At 36.4% G+C, this 21,119-nt stretch overlaps 2 protein-coding genes across 3 annotated transcripts; one reads left to right on the top strand and one right to left on the bottom strand.

The window, feature by feature from the left end:
* Nucleotides 1–6,768: 6,768 nt before the first annotated feature.
* Nucleotides 6,769–10,510, top strand: LOC111395456 (receptor-like protein kinase HSL1). Its single transcript, XM_023021454.1, has 3 exons — nt 6,769–7,379; nt 7,648–9,782; nt 9,874–10,510. The coding sequence occupies exons 1-3, from the start codon at nt 6,958–6,960 to the stop codon at nt 10,245–10,247; spliced, it is 2,931 nt and encodes a 976-aa protein (XP_022877222.1). The 5' UTR covers nt 6,769–6,957; the 3' UTR covers nt 10,248–10,510.
* A 2,319-nt stretch (nt 10,511–12,829) lies between these two features.
* LOC111395455 (formin-B-like) lies at nt 12,830–20,692 on the bottom strand. Of its 2 annotated transcripts, XR_002702802.1 has the most exons (3): nt 19,830–20,692; nt 19,520–19,604; nt 12,830–13,287 (listed from the first exon to the last, which is right to left on the bottom strand). XR_002702802.1 is itself a non-coding variant. In XM_023021453.1 (2 exons), the coding sequence occupies exon 1, from the start codon at nt 20,537–20,539 to the stop codon at nt 19,832–19,834; it is 708 nt and encodes a 235-aa protein (XP_022877221.1). In that variant the 5' UTR covers nt 20,540–20,682; the 3' UTR covers nt 12,830–13,287; nt 19,830–19,831. The 2 variants fall into 2 exon arrangements, 1 of the variants encoding a protein (XP_022877221.1); XM_023021453.1 differs by lacking the exon at nt 19,520–19,604 and having other exon boundaries at nt 19,830–20,682.
* Between the last annotated feature and the right edge of the window lie 427 nt (nt 20,693–21,119).

Below are 21,119 nucleotides of genomic sequence, written 5' to 3'. Positions count from 1 at the left end.
TTTGAAAAATTAAGTGCATAAAGTCAAGAAATTTGGCAATTCACGTCTGACTAGGCGAAGAAGAGTATTATGGTCCAGATGCATCTCTAGAATCTTGATCGCAAAAACCATGTCCAGAGAAATTGGGTTGCTATTATATCGATATAATGAAAGTGAAGAATTCGAGAAAAACCCGGGAAAGAATGATTTTTCATTTTCTATTGTAACCTAACCTTATAACCAGAGAACACACAGCTACAAGACATCCACAGGTTACCTTATAACCAGAGAACACACAACAACAAGACACCCACATTTGAATTGTTGATGAGTAAATGGGATCATGCGTAGCCTCTGAAAAAGTTAAAGGGTCGAGTGTTGAACCAACGATGAAACAAGTTATAAATATGAATAACATAATTTGACGCGAATGGGCAGGTTCGATTTTTTAAGTACTTGAAAACAGTTGCTTAGCATCAAATACAAGGCTAGCATCAAATACAAGGCCAATAACTCATAGTTTTCTAATCATGCACTCGTTTGTTCAAGAATTTGAAATTTATTTAAAAGACCAATCCAATAGGCTGCAGAAGACAAGAAAGTCGGTCGCTCCGTGTGGAAATAGTTGAATGTGATGCATTGGCAGTATCCATAGAGCGAAGAATGGTCGGAACTTTTCTTATAATGTTTTAGTCTTCCTTCTCTAAGTGGGATGTGGAACTAGTTATGTTTCTTGCAATGGTCCCAGTAATAGAAATAGTGCATCCCATAATCTTGCCTCATTTGCTATTCATTCCTTCAACATCTTCTGTTGGTATGCCTACTTCCATTGAGTCAATTTTGTGATGATATCTAATTGAACAATAATTCCGCTCAACTGAGAATAAAATCCCGGGTTTGGAGCCAGGGGCCAAAGTGGCATGACCTATTTGAAATCTACGGGCCCCGTGTGCTACAAGGTCGAGGGCCAAGGTCATGCCACCTCGGCCCTGGATTGGAAAATCCCGGGTTCTGCAGCACGGTTCCTAATTGAATGAGTTCCATTTGCTGTCAAAATAAAAATAAAACTCCTTTTTTTTGTTTTTTTCTTGGGTTCAAATGTCCAAGTAGATGTGTCAAAGGGTTGGGTTAAGACCTTAACCAGTAGGATGTGCAACGATGCCTAGGATGAGAAGCATAGATAGGGAGCCTCATGGCTATGACAGAGTAGATCCAAATACTTGCCTTGGATCAACTTCCAAATCCTAATTGCTCTAGTGAATACCTAAAGAAAATAGAAAAATGGGAGAGCTTGTACATCTAAAAATTTTTAATTGGGTAGTTGAAAATAGCTCTAAGGCTATGGAACAAAGGATTATACCGAGCCTATACCGATGTATTAACAGTTATTTTCAAATCTCGCAAAATAGAATGTAATACGATGAGACACAAATGCAGGGAACACCCATTAAAGGAGTTATTCCCCACCCGGGAGCTACTTTACTGTATTCCGAATTCAAATGGTAAAAACTCCTTATAGTTCTTGTTGGACCAAATTTAGAATTGTTCTCAATAGTGTGTGAAGCCATAAATCCTATTGTATTCATTGAGATCTGTTGACTTCGTATATCATTCCATTGTAAATAAATGAACTGATTTTATTGAAGCTGAGACTGATAATGGCGTGTACAACTTGACAATGCCTAGAATGAGAACGTATAATGTGGAGGAATCGCATGATTACTGGAGGAATGGCGAACATTCGTGGAAGGCATAGCATGAAATCTTGAAGATAATGAGACGGATAATCCATCGTTCATGCCAGGATGAGGAAACGTGATTATTGTGCGAGCAGATATTTTGAGCTGAAGATGATAGTGGACTCAAGAATTATAGAACTGGTCTTCTCTACGATGAAACTGAACGAGGCACAGGATGAAAGTGGCCGCCTTCTCGCAGTAGAAATCGACTCGAAACTCCTCTAGGCAAGGAGGGTAATCAATGACTCATTCTAAACTTTCTTGGTTGTTTGGACCATCGGAGAAAGACTTATTTGTTTGCACATAGAAGAATCTATCTGGGCAGATCAATACAATTTATTTACCCACCAACAATCATAGATTCTCTAAGAAACGATTTGCTACAAAATGTATTGTCACCTTACTCCTCACATGCACTAGTACTAGTCTTTGAACTCTACACAACATTTTTTCGTACCTAACTTTGGCTATTGATGTAGACCAAGTGCCATAACAAAAATGATATGAGATGGAATGTCGCACAAAACCGCATTCAAAAGCATGATCGACCAACTGTGATAGCGTGTGATAGCAATAATGATATGAAGAATCAAGCACGGAGTGAAAGAATGTTCGAACGGAAAACAATTTTTGTGAGACAAATGGAACCTCAAGTTCACATCCTACACAAAAGTACAATGTTGTTTCAGTACAAATTAGAAGACTAATACCCACCACATCACCATCCTCTAGGATAGTTTCACGCGATAAATAGTAGTACAAGAAACCATACAAGCAAATTCTACATTCCATAGTCACCGTCTTTCTATATAATGCAGATTTACAAATTGAAAAAGGAAATAAGATAAAGACACCAGATGTTAATCAGGCCTTGAAACTCTATCTTGTAATACTAAAACGTTAACAGGTTATAATCCATCTTCCACGGATAGGTCCACGAAGCATTCTATAACAAATGATAACCCCAGTGCTAACTATCATGGCTGTTCATGGTGAGAATCAAACTGCTTAATAATTCTTTTTCAGCATCTAGCAGAAGGAGCGCGGCTTAGTGAAATGCTGGACGGAAAAATGTTTCTAGAGTTAGAATTTCAGATAAGATTAGTTCTATAAAAGGAAAAACAATTGAGGTAAATGATGTTATCCATCAGCCACTAACTAAATAAGATATTTCTCACCATTTATTGTACCTCTACATTCCTAACTAAAAATTCTAGAGTACGCAGGAAACAAATTTAGGACGTGGGCCAAAAGCTCTCTTGGATAAAGGAAATATAAGTTGGTATAAGAATTGAGGAGAAGAGAAGGGGGAATTGAACTGCGTTTTTACAAGGAAAGAAAAACGGATGCAATTGTTGGACTTTTGCAGTAGCTTTTTACCTCAAGCTGGAAAGCAATTGGTCTTTGGGTCTCTGGGGTGACGAGAAAACTTATTTATTTATTTTTTTGAAAAAAAAAAACAAACTGAGGAAAGAAAAAGTGTCACTAGCCAAAACATTTCAGGCATCAGTTAACTAAATGGTCTAATGTCAAAAGGATATGATAAAAATTGAAGAGCAAATCACAAAGAACAGCGAGAGACTTCTCACAACGTGAAACGCGATGTCACAATAGACAAGAAAATATCATTCATGTGCTCTATAGGTCATAATTTTTTTTGAACTTTTTCCCTCAAAATCCCTGACATCGATTCAAAACCCAAGAATTGCACATTCGTGTATTGGTCCAAACGCTATATTACAATGAAAAGCATCCACATAACGAATCTTACAATAACTTCAAGAATTGCACATTCGTGTATTGGTCCAAACGCTATATTACAATGAAAAGCATCCACATAACGAATCTTACAATAACTTCAAGAATTGCACATTCGTGTATTGGTCCAAACGCTATATTACAATGAAAAGCATCCACATAACGAATCTTACAATAACTTCAAGAATTGCACATTCGTGTATTGGTCCAAACGCTATATTACAATGAAAAGCATCTACATAATGAATCTTACAATAACTTCATTAGACTGGTCTATAGTCAAGTGATTTGAGAAATCTTAAGAAGGTAGCAGAAGTTCCACTGGAAGCCTATGAGCGTTGGGGGTAAAATTATTAGTAACTTTTTAGGAGGAATAGTATTGGATCCCACGAAATGTGCGGTTAATAAATGGGTAGTAATTGTGAATGTTGTGGTTGAAATTAATGTTTGACTTTAACTTGATTGAAAGGATAGTTTTTTTAGTAACTTTTAATTTCACACGAACAATGCTAAAGTTGTCATAAGCGACCAATTTAATCAATCTTAACTTATAATACCTTTATTTGCAAATTAAATGTCAACTTGTCATATTAAACATTATTTAAGTTTTTTGCCAGATGACAATCACAACAATATCTAGCTTGTTTCAATAGGCTTTCCTGATAATGATCTGATGCCTTTCTTCAAAGGTTGCATTAATCTGTATATTTAATCCAAGAAATCCCATCAACCTTAAAACTATATAGGAATTTTCCTCCTAATGGGAAATGTTGGATGGGAATGAAAAGGAGAACTCAGCAGTTTAAATCCATAAACCATCAAACCCCGTAACCCCCCTCTGGAGCATGCCACATTCTCAACCCACTTCTGTGTCGGGCAACCTCATATTATTAGATAGAACCATTTTATGCTGGTTTACTAATTTTTTAAACTATATGTAATTTCACTATTTCAGTACGCACCATTTTATCACCTAAACTAGAAGATATTCACACACTGTTTCAATTACAATGCCTGAATATTTCATGGTTAAAACAATATGACAAAATTTAACAAAGAAAAGATAAGCTCAAATGCTCCAAATTGTGCACAGAGAATCTATTGGTTGGGTTATGGATTCCAGCTGGGGAAGTTGGAATGTCACGGGTATAGGTGGGCTGGGTTATATCTGGACTGTGGTTGGATTGGAATAACAAAAGCAAGATAAAGGCACTCTTTTTCTTTTTCATTTTTCCCCCAGAAACAAGGATTGAGATCAAAAGCAAGAAAGTTTCTAGCTTAGTCAACGATTGCAGATTTTATTTATTTATTTATTTTTATTTTTTTGTCAACTATGAACAATAAGCAATATGAAACCAAAATAGGAAAACAATTTTCTCTTGCCGATTGAGTTCTTTTTCTATCGCTGCAGTGCCCTTTAGTTTTGTGTAAGCTTTTTGTATTGATTTTTGTTATGCGATGATTGGCTTATAATTCGATTCCTGAAACATGGATTGAGACTCTTTGTAGGTACCAGCGTACAGACAGCTCTTGTTCTCTGACCTATTGGGGCACATCTAACGATTAACCTTTCTCACGATATTTCAGAAATGAGGGCGTGGAAGACCCTTAAAATTGGGGTTCAACCTTTATTTGACAGGTAAATTTCACTTTGAAGAAAACACGCACAGTACGTGTTTACAGTATTTTCCAACATTTTAATTTAATGTACCAAACATAGTCTACATGGAAGGCGATAATTGGACAGTTTTACGTGTTAAGTCCCATCATAGTGAAAGGTCACATGTTTAAATACCAAAATTTATGTAATTTTCAAATCCTTTCACAGTTTTAGTAGGTGGATATCGGTTCGTTTCCTTTTATAAATTCCACATTCTTAGTCAAGATCGGTGCTTTTAGTCTAAAGAAAGACACCCCACTAGATAGACAAGTGTGAACATTTGTGCGTCTCCATAGAATTTTTCATTTCAGGTAGCAAAGTTACTTTAAAAGTACGAAGAAAAACTCACTCACTCATAAAGCATCACGATGTTAAGAAAGGAAATATGCTGTAAAATATTGAGAGGGGATTTCATATATAAAGCATATGACATCAAGGGTCCGTTTGTTTGTAAAGATGAAATTTGGCTGGAAAGAAAACGAATTGTCTATAAATTATTTTACTGAAAATTGTCAATCATTGTATTTGATTGGTATAATTTTTTCCCCTGAAAAATATTGAAATGAAAATATCTTTAAAATATTAGTTTTATTCTTATAAATAATATAGTTATTATTCATGGGAATTTGTATAGTGATTTATCATACTTCGAAATTGTAGTGACAGTGTATAAATGTATATTTCCAAGTAAATTCTTTAATTCTCGTGGTCGAGAGTTACAAGGAATAAGAATACAACTCCATATTCCCAAGGGAGTCATAAGTTGTCTTTAACTAGACAGCCTGATTATAATTTAAACCTTACAATTTTGTCCAATTAACGTAATTTTATCCTGGACTGTCCTAATGCTTCCATGCTAAATTGTCCAACTCGACGATACAAACTTATTATAGCATGTCAATTCACGGATCGATCCCAACCTACCGCACAAATTTCAATCCATCTTTTAAAAGCCAAAGCCGTGGAATTAATTTATGACCTAAAACATAAGTGAGATGGTGATTGCAAGTGTTGGTAGTGGTCTCAAATCTGATCGAGATTATCGTAATGACACGTCATGGTAGAATTTCTGTGGTGGTACCAATTGCTTGAACCATCCCAAGTCCCATTGGGTAACTGAGCTCAAATGTAAGCACCACCCACCATTATGATATATTTGTTAACAATTCCTTCACAAAATCTATGCCTCGACATGTTAAGTAACTCAACACGACCTACACCAACCTATGATGCACTTAGAATTGTTACCCACTCAATTAATTTTCATCAATGCTATTGGCAACCCAACCATCACTATATCCATGCATACCAAACTAACCGCCATCTCAATAAATTATGGGAATATTAAAAATGACAAGAATTCAATATACGTTTACTGTGATTTATTTGTAACGGTTTGGATAATCTTAAAACTGTTATCTTGGCTATGCTATGCCATAAATTATGGGAATATTAAAAATGACAAGAATTCAATATACATTTACTGTGATTTATTGTGATTTATTTGTAACGGTTTGGATAATCTTAAAAATGTTATCTTGGCTATGCTATGCCATATTGTTAGAGAAAATCTAACAAATAGGTTGAGCTGTAGCTTCTTTTTCAAAATAGTTGCATTTCCCAAGAATCACATTTCTCATCCCACCCTCTTTAATCCCACACTAAAATACAAAAGCACTACACATTTTTTCTCATACCCCCTCACACCATACGCACCCATAATAATTCCACAACGTTCCCTCCAAATCCAAACCTTAACTCCATATATAAACCTACTAATCACTCAATAATTCACACTTAATCCTTTTTCTTCTTCTCATTATGGCTTCTGCCTTCATTTTGCTGCTTTTATTTACAGTTTCTCTCTGTTTTCATCCAAATTTTGCAATAAATCAAGAAGGCTTGTATCTGTTAAGAGTTAAAGATTCACTATCCGACCCGGCTGGTTCTCTCAACAACTGGTCCGACCGTGATGCCACTCCATGCAACTGGACAGGGATTGTGTGCGACAACCGCAACTCGGTTGTTTCAGTCAACCTCACCGGCGCTTCTCTCTCCGGTCCCTTTCCGATGTTCGTCTGTCGGTTGCCTTCTCTCTCTATGATTTCTCTCTCTAACAATTCTATAAATTCTTCACTTCCTGTCACCATTTCGTCTTGCCGGAACCTGACGTATCTTGACCTGTCGGATAATCTTTTTGTTGGCACTATCCCATACAGTCTCGCCGACATCCACTCCCTTCGGTGAGAATTTAAATCGAATTTGGGTAATTTGAACTTTAGTATTTAAATGCCATTTATTGCAAATATATTTACTTTTCTGTCAACGTTTTTGGTATTGAATTTTTAACGGGATGTACGAAGAGTTTTGAATATAGGTTTATCAGATCAATAAGATCTGTTTAATTTTCATGTTGTTTTGGAATGTTATTAATGATTCGTAAATACTCTTTTTTTTAGTAATTTTTATTTTTGATTTAAGGTACGTTAAAAATGATATCTTTATTTGCAGGTACATTAACTTTGAGGCAAACAATTTTTCTGGAGAAATTCCGGAGAGTTTTGGAAACTTCCGGCTGCTGGAAACATTTAAAATTAATGAGAACTTGCTCAATGGCACAGTTCCTGCTGCACTGGGTCGGATAACAAGCCTTAAATCGCTTGAACTTGCTTACAACCCGTTTTCACCGGGTCGACTCCCTCCAGAACTTGGTAACTTGACGAATCTTGAAGTCCTATGGCTTTCTCATTGTCATCTTGAGGGGCCAATTCCGGAGAGTTTTGTTGGGCTGAGTCGAATCAAAAACTTGGACTTGTCGGGGAATAGACTTACCGGTCCAATACCGAGTCTGATTTGTAAGCTCAAGAGTGTAGTGCAAATTGAGCTGTATGCAAATTTGTTTACCGGGAAATTGCCGGCTGGATGGTCGAATTTGACAGAGTTGAGACGTTTTGATGCAGCAATGAACAATTTAACTGGGACGATTCCAGATGAGTTGTGTGAGTTGCCGCTCGAGTGGCTGAATTTATATGAGAACCAGCTCAATGGCCAAATCCCGGAAAGCATCGCCAAATCCCCGAACTTATACGATCTAAGATTGTTTGGAAATCAACTCAGTGGGTCACTTCCGAGCGAACTTGGTAAGAACTCGGCTCTTCAAACTTTAGACGTGTCACACAATAACCTTTCGGGTGTGATACCGGAACATTTATGCCAAAGAGGAGTGTTGGAGGAGCTTGTATTGATTTACAATTCATTTTCTGGAAATATTCCGGAGAGTCTCGGGAAATGTCGGAGTTTAATGCGGATACGGATGCGGGGTAATCGGCTTTCTGGAGAAATTCCGGCCGATTTTTGGGGCTTGCCACATGTTTACTTGCTAGACCTTGATAGCAATGCATTTTCGGGAAATATATCAAACAAGATTTTCGGTGCAAGAAATCTATCAACCCTTTCAGTTTCGGAAAACATGTTATCGGGGAGTATTCCTAGAGAAACTGGATCGTTGGAGAATTTGGTCGAGTTTTCTGCTCATGACAATCATCTTGGTGGAGAAATCCCGAGTTCATTGGTACACTTAGGACAGCTTGGAAAGCTTGATCTTAGTAACAACCATCTCTCTGGGGAGATTCCAAGGGGAGTTAAAGACTTGAAGCAGCTAAATGAGCTCAATCTGGCTAACAATAGGTTATACGGGGAAATCCCAGATGAAATTGGGAGCATGCCGGTGCTTAATTACCTCGATCTGTCTCGGAATACATTTTCTGGTAGTATCCCACGTTCACTACAAAATTTGAAGCTCAATATGCTGAATTTGTCAAATAATCAACTCTCTGGTGAAGTACCGCCTCTATTTGCTAAGGAAGTTTATCGGGACAGCTTTCTGGGAAATCCAGGTTTGTGTGGTAATATTGCTGGTTTATGTAATCCCACAGGTGAAAACCGAAGTCGAGCCTTTTTGTGGGTATTAAGGTCTATCTTTGTGATTGCCGGAATTGTGTTTCTTGTTGGAGTTGTTTGTTTTGTATGGAAGTACAAGAATGCCAAGAAAATGAACAAAGGAGTTATAATGACTAAGTGGACTTCCTTTCATAAGCTGGGGTTTAGCGAATTCGAAATAAGTGAATGCCTTAAAGAAGCTAATGTGATAGGACGAGGGGCATCGGGAAAAGTGTATAAAGTTGTTCTTAGCAATGGTGAGATAGTTGCAGTAAAAAAGCTGTGGGAAAGATCGGACAAGATTGAAGATGAGTTTGAGATTGAAGTCGAGACTCTGGGAAAAGTTCGGCACAAGAATATTGTGAAATTATGGTGCTCTTGCAATACAGGAAGTTGCAAGCTACTGGTGTATGAGTACATGCCTAATGGGAGCTTAGGAGATTTACTGCATATTAACAAGAGTAAATTGCTGAATTGGCGGACGAGGTTCAAGATTGTGTTGGATGCCGCTGAAGGGCTCTCGTATTTGCATCATGATTGTGTTCCTTCAATTGTACACCGGGATGTTAAATCCAACAACATACTGTTGGATGAAAATTTTGGAGCAAAAATTTCTGATTTTGGTGTTGCAAAGATTTTGAAGACAGTGAACCGGGGTGTCGAATCAATGTCTGTAATTGTTGGTTCTCGTGGTTACATTGCACCAGGTACTCCTTCCAATCATACGAAATTTCAAATGTCATTGTAAATTAGGTGTAATGTTTGATGCTAACATTTTTCGAATTTATCGTATTTCAGAATATGCATATACGCTTCGAGTGAATGAAAAAAGTGACATATATAGCTTCGGCATAGTCATTCTAGAACTTGTGACCGGCCGAACTCCAACAGATCCTGATTTCGGCGGAAAAGATTTGGCTACATGGGTGTGCATGACTTTAGATAAGGAAGGTATTGATCACGTAATGGATCCAAGTCTTGATTCAGAATTCAAAGAACAAATTTGCAGGTTACTTGATATTGGCCTACTATGTACTAGTTCCTTGCCAATCAACCGCCCTTCAATGCGCACAGTCGTCAAGATGCTGCAGGCATTGGCCAATAACATGCCTAACGTTGTAGATATGGACGGTAAGACGTTCCCGTCTTGTGATCAAGAAAGTATGGTTTAAGGGCTATCTATGTTTTTGAACCCGGGCTGTACTAGTAGCGAAACTTAGAATTCGGGTAGTTTACCGACTAAGAGTTGTTAGAAGTGTAATAGCTATAGTAAATTTGGATTGAGAATGTAAAAATTGTCACTCTCTTCTCCGATATCAATTGTCATTTTCAAGGGCACCTTTAGCTAACTACTTTTGAAAATGCTGCAAGTTTGCATTTAGTGTCTGTCTTTCAATGCCGGCCATTATTAGTGAGATGGGCCTAAATTTTGTCATTTGAAAAATTAAGTGCATAAAGTCAAGAAATTTGGCAATTCACGTCTGACTAGGCGAAGAAGAGTATTATGGTCCAGATGCATCTCTAGAATCTTGATCGCAAAAACCATGTCCAGAGAAATTGGGTTGCTATTATATCGATATAATGAAAGTGAAGAATTCGAGAAAAACCCGGGAAAGAATGATTTTTCATTTTCTATTGTAACCTAACCTTATAACCAGAGAACACACAGCTACAAGACATCCACAGGTTACCTTATAACCAGAGAACACACAACAACAAGACACCCACATTTGAATTGTTGATGAGTAAATGGGATCATGCGTAGCCTCTGAAAAAGTTAAAGGGTCGAGTGTTGAACCAACGATGAAACAAGTTATAAATATGAATAACATAATTTGACGCGAATGGGCAGGTTCGATTTTTTAAGTACTTGAAAACAGTTGCTTAGCATCAAATACAAGGCTAGCATCAAATACAAGGCCAATAACTCATAGTTTTCTAATCATGCACTCGTTTGTTCAAGAATTTGAAATTTATTTAAAAGACCAATCCAATAGGCTGCAGAAGACAAGAAAGTCGGTCGCTCCGTGTGGAAATAGTTGAATGTGATGCATTGGCAGTATCCATAGAGCGAAGAATGGTCGGAACTTTTCTTATAATGTTTTAGTCTTCCTTCTCTAAGTGGGATGTGGAACTAGTTATGTTTCTTGCAATGGTCCCAGTAATAGAAATAGTGCATCCCATAATCTTGCCTCATTTGCTATTCATTCCTTCAACATCTTCTGTTGGTATGCCTACTTCCATTGAGTCAATTTTGTGATGATATCTAATTGAACAATAATTCCGCTCAACTGAGAATAAAATCCCGGGTTTGGAGCCAGGGGCCAAAGTGGCATGACCTATTTGAAATCTACGGGCCCCGTGTGCTACAAGGTCGAGGGCCAAGGTCATGCCACCTCGGCCCTGGATTGGAAAATCCCGGGTTCTGCAGCACGGTTCCTAATTGAATGAGTTCCATTTGCTGTCAAAATAAAAATAAAACTCCTTTTTTTTGTTTTTTTCTTGGGTTCAAATGTCCAAGTAGATGTGTCAAAGGGTTGGGTTAAGACCTTAACCAGTAGGATGTGCAACGATGCCTAGGATGAGAAGCATAGATAGGGAGCCTCATGGCTATGACAGAGTAGATCCAAATACTTGCCTTGGATCAACTTCCAAATCCTAATTGCTCTAGTGAATACCTAAAGAAAATAGAAAAATGGGAGAGCTTGTACATCTAAAAATTTTTAATTGGGTAGTTGAAAATAGCTCTAAGGCTATGGAACAAAGGATTATACCGAGCCTATACCGATGTATTAACAGTTATTTTCAAATCTCGCAAAATAGAATGTAATACGATGAGACACAAATGCAGGGAACACCCATTAAAGGAGTTATTCCCCACCCGGGAGCTACTTTACTGTATTCCGAATTCAAATGGTAAAAACTCCTTATAGTTCTTGTTGGACCAAATTTAGAATTGTTCTCAATAGTGTGTGAAGCCATAAATCCTATTGTATTCATTGAGATCTGTTGACTTCGTATATCATTCCATTGTAAATAAATGAACTGATTTTATTGAAGCTGAGACTGATAATGGCGTGTACAACTTGACAATGCCTAGAATGAGAACGTATAATGTGGAGGAATCGCATGATTACTGGAGGAATGGCGAACATTCGTGGAAGGCATAGCATGAAATCTTGAAGATAATGAGACGGATAATCCATCGTTCATGCCAGGATGAGGAAACGTGATTATTGTGCGAGCAGATATTTTGAGCTGAAGATGATAGTGGACTCAAGAATTATAGAACTGGTCTTCTCTACGATGAAACTGAACGAGGCACAGGATGAAAGTGGCCGCCTTCTCGCAGTAGAAATCGACTCGAAACTCCTCTAGGCAAGGAGGGTAATCAATGACTCATTCTAAACTTTCTTGGTTGTTTGGACCATCGGAGAAAGACTTATTTGTTTGCACATAGAAGAATCTATCTGGGCAGATCAATACAATTTATTTACCCACCAACAATCATAGATTCTCTAAGAAACGATTTGCTACAAAATGTATTGTCACCTTACTCCTCACATGCACTAGTACTAGTCTTTGAACTCTACACAACATTTTTTCGTACCTAACTTTGGCTATTGATGTAGACCAAGTGCCATAACAAAAATGATATGAGATGGAATGTCGCACAAAACCGCATTCAAAAGCATGATCGACCAACTGTGATAGCGTGTGATAGCAATAATGATATGAAGAATCAAGCACGGAGTGAAAGAATGTTCGAACGGAAAACAATTTTTGTGAGACAAATGGAACCTCAAGTTCACATCCTACACAAAAGTACAATGTTGTTTCAGTACAAATTAGAAGACTAATACCCACCACATCACCATCCTCTAGGATAGTTTCACGCGATAAATAGTAGTACAAGAAACCATACAAGCAAATTCTACATTCCATAGTCACCGTCTTTCTATATAATGCAGATTTACAAATTGAAAAAGGAAATAAGATAAAGACACCAGATGTTAATCAGGCCTTGAAACTCTATCTTGTAATACTAAAACGTTAACAGGTTATAATCCATCTTCCACGGATAGGTCCACGAAGCATTCTATAACAAATGATAACCCCAGTGCTAACTATCATGGCTGTTCATGGTGAGAATCAAACTGCTTAATAATTCTTTTTCAGCATCTAGCAGAAGGAGCGCGGCTTAGTGAAATGCTGGACGGAAAAATGTTTCTAGAGTTAGAATTTCAGATAAGATTAGTTCTATAAAAGGAAAAACAATTGAGGTAAATGATGTTATCCATCAGCCACTAACTAAATAAGATATTTCTCACCATTTATTGTACCTCTACATTCCTAACTAAAAATTCTAGAGTACGCAGGAAACAAATTTAGGACGTGGGCCAAAAGCTCTCTTGGATAAAGGAAATATAAGTTGGTATAAGAATTGAGGAGAAGAGAAGGGGGAATTGAACTGCGTTTTTACAAGGAAAGAAAAACGGATGCAATTGTTGGACTTTTGCAGTAGCTTTTTACCTCAAGCTGGAAAGCAATTGGTCTTTGGGTCTCTGGGGTGACGAGAAAACTTATTTATTTATTTTTTTGAAAAAAAAAAACAAACTGAGGAAAGAAAAAGTGTCACTAGCCAAAACATTTCAGGCATCAGTTAACTAAATGGTCTAATGTCAAAAGGATATGATAAAAATTGAAGAGCAAATCACAAAGAACAGCGAGAGACTTCTCACAACGTGAAACGCGATGTCACAATAGACAAGAAAATATCATTCATGTGCTCTATAGGTCATAATTTTTTTTGAACTTTTTCCCTCAAAATCCCTGACATCGATTCAAAACCCAAGAATTGCACATTCGTGTATTGGTCCAAACGCTATATTACAATGAAAAGCATCCACATAACGAATCTTACAATAACTTCAAGAATTGCACATTCGTGTATTGGTCCAAACGCTATATTACAATGAAAAGCATCTACATAATGAATCTTACAATAACTTCATTAGACTGGTCTATAGTCAAGTGATTTGAGAAATCTTAAGAAGGTAGCAGAAGTTCCACTGGAAGCCTATGAGCGTTGGGGGTAAAATTATTAGTAACTTTTTAGGAGGAATAGTATTGGATCCCACGAAATGTGCGGTTAATAAATGGGTAGTAATTGTGAATGTTGTGGTTGAAATTAATGTTTGACTTTAACTTGATTGAAAGGATAGTTTTTTTAGTAACTTTTAATTTCACACGAACAATGCTAAAGTTGTCATAAGCGACCAATTTAATCAATCTTAACTTATAATACCTTTATTTGCAAATTAAATGTCAACTTGTCATATTAAACATTATTTAAGTTTTTTGCCAGATGACAATCACAACAATATCTAGCTTGTTTCAATAGGCTTTCCTGATAATGATCTGATGCCTTTCTTCAAAGGTTGCATTAATCTGTATATTTAATCCAAGAAATCCCATCAACCTTAAAACTATATAGGAATTTTCCTCCTAATGGGAAATGTTGGATGGGAATGAAAAGGAGAACTCAGCAGTTTAAATCCATAAACCATCAAACCCCGTAACCCCCCTCTGGAGCATGCCACATTCTCAACCCACTTCTGTGTCGGGCAACCTCATATTATTAGATAGAACCATTTTATGCTGGTTTACTAATTTTTTAAACTATATGTAATTTCACTATTTCAGTACGCACCATTTTATCACCTAAACTAGAAGATATTCACACACTGTTTCAATTACAATGCCTGAATATTTCATGGTTAAAACAATATGACAAAATTTAACAAAGAAAAGATAAGCTCAAATGCTCCAAATTGTGCACAGAGAATCTATTGGTTGGGTTATGGATTCCAGCTGGGGAAGTTGGAATGTCACGGGTATAGGTGGGCTGGGTTATATCTGGACTGTGGTTGGATTGGAATAACAAAAGCAAGATAAAGGCACTCTTTTTCTTTTTCATTTTTCCCCCAGAAACAAGGATTGAGATCAAAAGCAAGAAAGTTTCTAGCTTAGTCAACGATTGCAGATTTTATTTATTTATTTATTTTTATTTTTTTGTCAACTATGAACAATAAGCAATATGAAACCAAAATAGGAAAACAATTTTCTCTTGCCGATTGAGTTCTTTTTCTATCGCTGCAGTGCCCTTTAGTTTTGTGTAAGCTTTTTGTATTGATTTTTGTTATGCGATGATTGGCTTTAAGGTGGGCACGAATGGTTGAGGGTGGCAGTATTGGTTGGGTTTGGGTATGAATGTTGATGGCTGCTAAAAATAAATTCTTCAATTTGAACACTGCGCAAAATTTGTTTGTCCAGTGAAAAACAATTTGCTTTGATACAAAATAGATGTAGAACACAATTGAACATGAAAAAGAAAGAAAAAATGAAGAGGGAGAGTATAAAGAATCTATACGGAGAAAATATCAATTTATTCCCTATCAAAGACTAACTATTACAATGCATAAGCCCATTTATATAGGTTTTGAACTAGTCTACTTTATTATTAAGTAGGAAAATGCTGGAAAATCGATTAAATCAAACCCTAATTATGTTACCTAAAGTAAGTATCCAGTTTGAAAAGTAAACAACTAATAATATACTAAAAAATCTACTAATTAAACCTTAATTACATTTCCTAAAATAAATATCTAATTTGGAAAGTAAATTAAGCCTTTGTTTGGCCTCCATTTTTTAAAATTCATTTTCACTCACACATTTCATGGGACCCACAACTTTTATCACTTTTCTATCACACATTTCACCAACTTTTACCAAAATCTACTACAAATCTAATTTTTATTCATATCAAACAAGGGATAAATAATATCCCTAGTAGGATCCATCAGAATGACATCCAAGAGGCTCAAATTCATATCAACCAGAATTTGTACTTGTGCTCAAGAACATCTGTAATTACAGACAAATATATACATTAGTATCACTCCAGTCATTCACAAAGTTCTCTCTTATCATACTATTCCTTGTAGCAAAGACACAAATAGTGCCTCTATATACCATGATGAAGAAAGGAGTGTCATTCTCGCCCAAAATCTATGTGCCCCCTTCCGTGCCCCTTCAGCATCAAAACATCCTTTTTTATTGCAATTCTCTTGATCCCTTTCATTTTAGTAAATTTGTCAACTTTCAAGCCTTTGCAACAGTATTTTGTCTAACGGTTATTATTTCAACTTTCTAAACATAAAATTAAAGTTCTACATAAACTTTGTAGGCTCTTATATGTTTGTTTCCAATCTCTTTTAGCACAAGTGACCGGGATATAAGGATGGGTACTGTTATATAACACCACCAATGCATCAAGTCCTATTCCCAATAAACTTGTGGTTGGTTGCATGGATCCTTTTCACCACCCTATTCGATCTAGCACCCACATCTACTAAAAGCTCAACTAAAATCGAATATTTTTGCAGCCCCACAAAGTCATTTTAATTTTGGTTAACCTTGATCTTCTAAGATATTCCACTGGAAACATATTGCTCTTGCAAATGGGAGTTTATTTACAGCTAGGTAAGGCATGTCTCAACCTTCTAAATCACGATTCCTTAAATTCTTCTGGATCAGTGTCACCTCTTATGGGAATACATATTAATTTTTAATTTTATTCATTCTAGTATGAGTACACGTCCATCCAATAATCTATAGCAATATCAACCAAGTTGCCAACAGGTAGGCGATCTTCAACCAAATGCATGATATCAAGGTTCCTTTTGGCCAACAGGGTTAATCCCCCTCATCTTATCCCGTCAAGCAAAGTCGACCAATTAGAGAACTCTAATACCAATTTTAAGCACAATCTACTGTAACTTTATGAATAATGATCAAATTAATCATTGTTCTTCTCTAAAAGAAATATCTCAACCATCACAAGATAAGCAGAAATCAACAGTTCTAAATTTTTCATGACAAAATATGTCTGGCTAAGGCTAAAATAAGTAAGTTCACTTATGAGTAACTTATAAGCCTAGCCAAACAAGTTTGGAGTTCTAAAAGTTTTTCTTTTTTCTCCCAAACATGTTAGGCTTCTTCCTTAGAAGTTGCACTTTTGTTTTGAACTTTATTACAAAAATTAGCTCAAATATAAGCATTAGACCAACTACAACAGACTTTTTAAATATGAAATGCTCTCTATTTTAAAGAGTCAACCCTTAAAATTATAATCTAAGAGACTCTTTAAATTAATATTTTAATTTAGAGAGTAGGTTTGACTCTCCAACACTCTCTATAATTTAATGCATCCAATGTATTTCAATTTTCAATGTAGAAAGATAATATACTAATCTAGAGAAAAGCTAGTTAAAATAAAAGATAGAAAAAATAATAAATGTTTTTTCGAAATAGTAAAATTAAGCATTAAATATAAAGAGTCCGTTGCAATACTTCAAAAGTTTTACTATCTAAATTTATAGATGCTTTTTAAACTATAGAATACACTCTTTAAAAATAGAGTCTCTTGAAGATGCTCTTCATTTCCTTACTTTTCAAAAAAGCTAAAGTTAATCTTGGCTGAACATGCTTCTTAGATTAGATAATAGTTGGAATAATTCCAAAACTGCCCTAAATCTCATGGCAAAAAACACGTGAAGAATATTAAAATGACCCAATATTACTGCCTTCTATCAAATTGCAGATGATGAATAGCATATATAATGGTGAATTTGAAGAACGTTACGGATTTATATCCTTGAGTAATTTTAAATTTACTATATTTCCTTCAATAAACAATTATCATATAAAAACATTATGATCCCAAAGACTAAAGAATTGGGTAATTATATTACCACTACAAAATTTACTTGTTACACCACAATTTTAATTATCCCTAATTCTAAATGACCATAAGTAGGATTACTTAATTACCCATAATTTTATATAAATTATTACCAAAAACATTTTTATGACGACACCACAATCACCATTTTTTATCCATGAATCGCCTCCCAAAATCAAGTAATTAGAACAATGAATCCATATAGGTCGGCACCGTGGCATTCAAGCTCTGGAGCAATGCTGCCGTTGATCACCACCACCACGCTGGATTAACGTAGGAGATCCGGAAACAAAGAAAGCGGCCCCCTTTTACCCAAGGAAATGAATTGCAGAAAATCTTCGAAGGGGGTAGCCAAAAAAATCCAAGCCTCAATTTTCCTTGATTTTTTATCTTCCGACGTTAAACCTTGAACTCTCAGAAAAAAAATTGGTTAAATATTTGGAGTCAAATGTATAGCCTTAAATAGATTCGGTTTGTTGAGATCTCATTGAAGTTCTGGCACAATAGACTGAAAATTAGAGAATCCGAAACAAAAATAATGACCATAGACGTGTTTATAGGATGATGCGTGATGTTCCCTGGAGTCCACATACTCTGCACCAAATTTATCAGGCCATTGTTTTCAAGAATTCAGTAAGAAATTCTCTGGGAAGAAGATGACACCACACTATGAGCTTGTTTGGGAGTGATTTTGAAAATTGATTTTTTGACCGTTAGAAGAAAAGTGGGGTCCACCTATGAGAGAAGAAATCAAATATGACGGCTGGAATAGTAAAATAACGGTCAAAAAATCAATTTTTTGCGGAAAAAAATCACTCCCAAAAGGCTCTATTTTTTTTTTTATTTTAATTTTAAGTTTTTATTGGATTAAGGTTATAAATGTAAATTGTGGTGGTGTATTTATTAAAAATTTATTTTAATTGTGGTGTGATTATAATGTGGTCTAACAAGTACGTTTTGTAGTGGTAATATAATTACCCTTACCCTTGATAGGTGCAACCACCGGCCATAAAAAACAAAAATATCATGCACCAAATGTACAATATCTCTTGTTGTAAGTCATAACAACGTCATACTCTTAACAGTGTAGCCAGAGAGCAAATAAGTTCACCTAGGTCCTAGCTGAAACACACTTCGTAAAATAGGTCCCTAACTATATACTTGTCTCATCACACTTTCAGCCATTGATCCAAATTATACTTAAACTACACAATTCCAGTATTGAAAAATTGCTTGCAAGTGACATCTCAATTAGAAGACAAACCCAGGGATCTAATCTAGTAATGTGTCCAGACAATTGAGAATTTAAATTGTTCATGATCAAACAATAATTATAAATTGTTACTATAAGCACCTACAGCTTTGTGCATAATCATGACCAAAAACTATCAAAAACAGAACTAGTTTCCATTTCAATGGATTCGGTTTGTCAAATGAGGAACCAAACACCACTAAGCTAATTATTGACCATTTAGTTTCTTCTATAAACAATACCCAGAACCGACAAAAAATCCAATGAATACATATTGAGAAGTAGATTAAATATCTTATCTATGAACTAATGACTGTGGGAACTCAGTGAGAAACCAAATGCAAGTAAGTTGAGAACAAATCTGCATTGCTTTTATACACACATACCGTGTCCATGTCCATAGGAAACAAGACATCCTATCCTTTACCAGCAAATTGTTTGCTGGTCTACAGTCGACTGCTCAACCCTTTCCTTAACATGAAAGGAGACAAATAAAGAAACAGGCACTTAGATGCATGATTTTTTGCATATTCAAGCTTGGAACATCCTTGAAGAAGATATAAACTATTCAGGAAAGGCCAACAATCATTATATATCAAATTTCTACAGTCCAATCTGAGATTCACGTGATAAAAGCAAAAAAAGCTCTATCAAAATAAAACAATATTTCTGATAAAATGAGCAAAGGAATTATACCATCATCCACTGGAACTGGGCCGGTTCCCACTTGAACCGGGAATGTTCAGATCTGCTGGCTCACCACCTTTCCTCATCCGCTCATACCCACCTCCAGATTTCGGCCTCCCGTCTTCACCGAAACGGTTAGGAGATGATCTATAGTGCCCCGGATCCTGAACCGGAGCCGGACGATGTCCGACAAAATCCTGTCTGCCCTTAAAAACCCCAGGCGGTCCACTCTTCATAATCTCAGGCCAAGGCTTCTCCTGCTTGCCCACAAAACCCGGCCTGAGATGCGGCGGCACGAAACGGTTAGTCTTAACCGGAGAAATCAACGGAGACACCGGAGACGGCAAAGGAGAAGAAGAAATTGCCGGAGTTGACCCAGTTCGTCCCTGTGGACGAAGCGATATTAAATCCGGGTCAAGATCCAACCTTGCTTGATCCGGTGGCGTCAAAGAACAAACAACAGAACCCTTTTCCTTGTTTTCTTTCTGCTCGATCGATTGCTTCACAGGAATCGAAATGGGCTTGGGAGTCGGCCGGCTCAAAACAAGCATGTGGCCATGAATTCGCGAGTTTTTGCTTGGATTCGCAAACGAAGTACCCGAAGAAGAGAACGATTTAGCTGAAGAATTGTTGTTACTTGTTTGATTATTGTTATTATTCAGCTTTTTATCGTATATATCATTGAAGTTGAGGGAGGTGTATTTATTGCTTCTTGCCATTCACCTGTTTCACCGCCGTTACAGCTACCAATAACACCGCCGACAGCCACCGTTACGAGGAGAGTTTTTTCTTTTTTCTGGGTTGGTTTAAAGTTTTGACTTTTTTGAGATGTTTGAAACATTTCCTTCACACCATTATTGGGTTGAGGAGGGGGAACGTTGCTTGTTGGAGTCCGATAATGACGTAATTTTACGTTAAATTTAATATTATATATTAATATTAATACCTTAATTTATCATAAAAATACATATCTGATACGTTTGTGCCACCATCACGCTTATTTAGAGATGACAATTTGAACCGTTAAAATTGAAAATCACGATTAATCGAATCGAATGGGGCGAAAAAATCGAATCGATGATGCAATGAGGCGGATATGGTATTTGATTTTAATGAACCGGTTCGTGTCGGTGCGGGTATGGTATTTATGCTGTCGAATTGAAATCAAACCGATTATCTGCTTGGAAAAAAATATTCTTTTATTAGGGATGACAAGGTTTAATGAGAAGGAAGTTGACGAAAATGTACATTTTTTATATAAATCTTAGTTAAAACTATTCTGGATTAGATAGTATCGTT

This window comes from Olea europaea, chromosome 6 (assembly GCF_002742605.1).
Source record: "Olea europaea var. sylvestris chromosome 6, O_europaea_v1, whole genome shotgun sequence".
NCBI classification, from domain to species: domain Eukaryota; kingdom Viridiplantae; phylum Streptophyta; class Magnoliopsida; order Lamiales; family Oleaceae; genus Olea; species Olea europaea.
The sequence above is the reverse complement of the archived record's forward strand: the minus strand, read 5'-3'. Positions and strand labels throughout refer to the sequence as shown.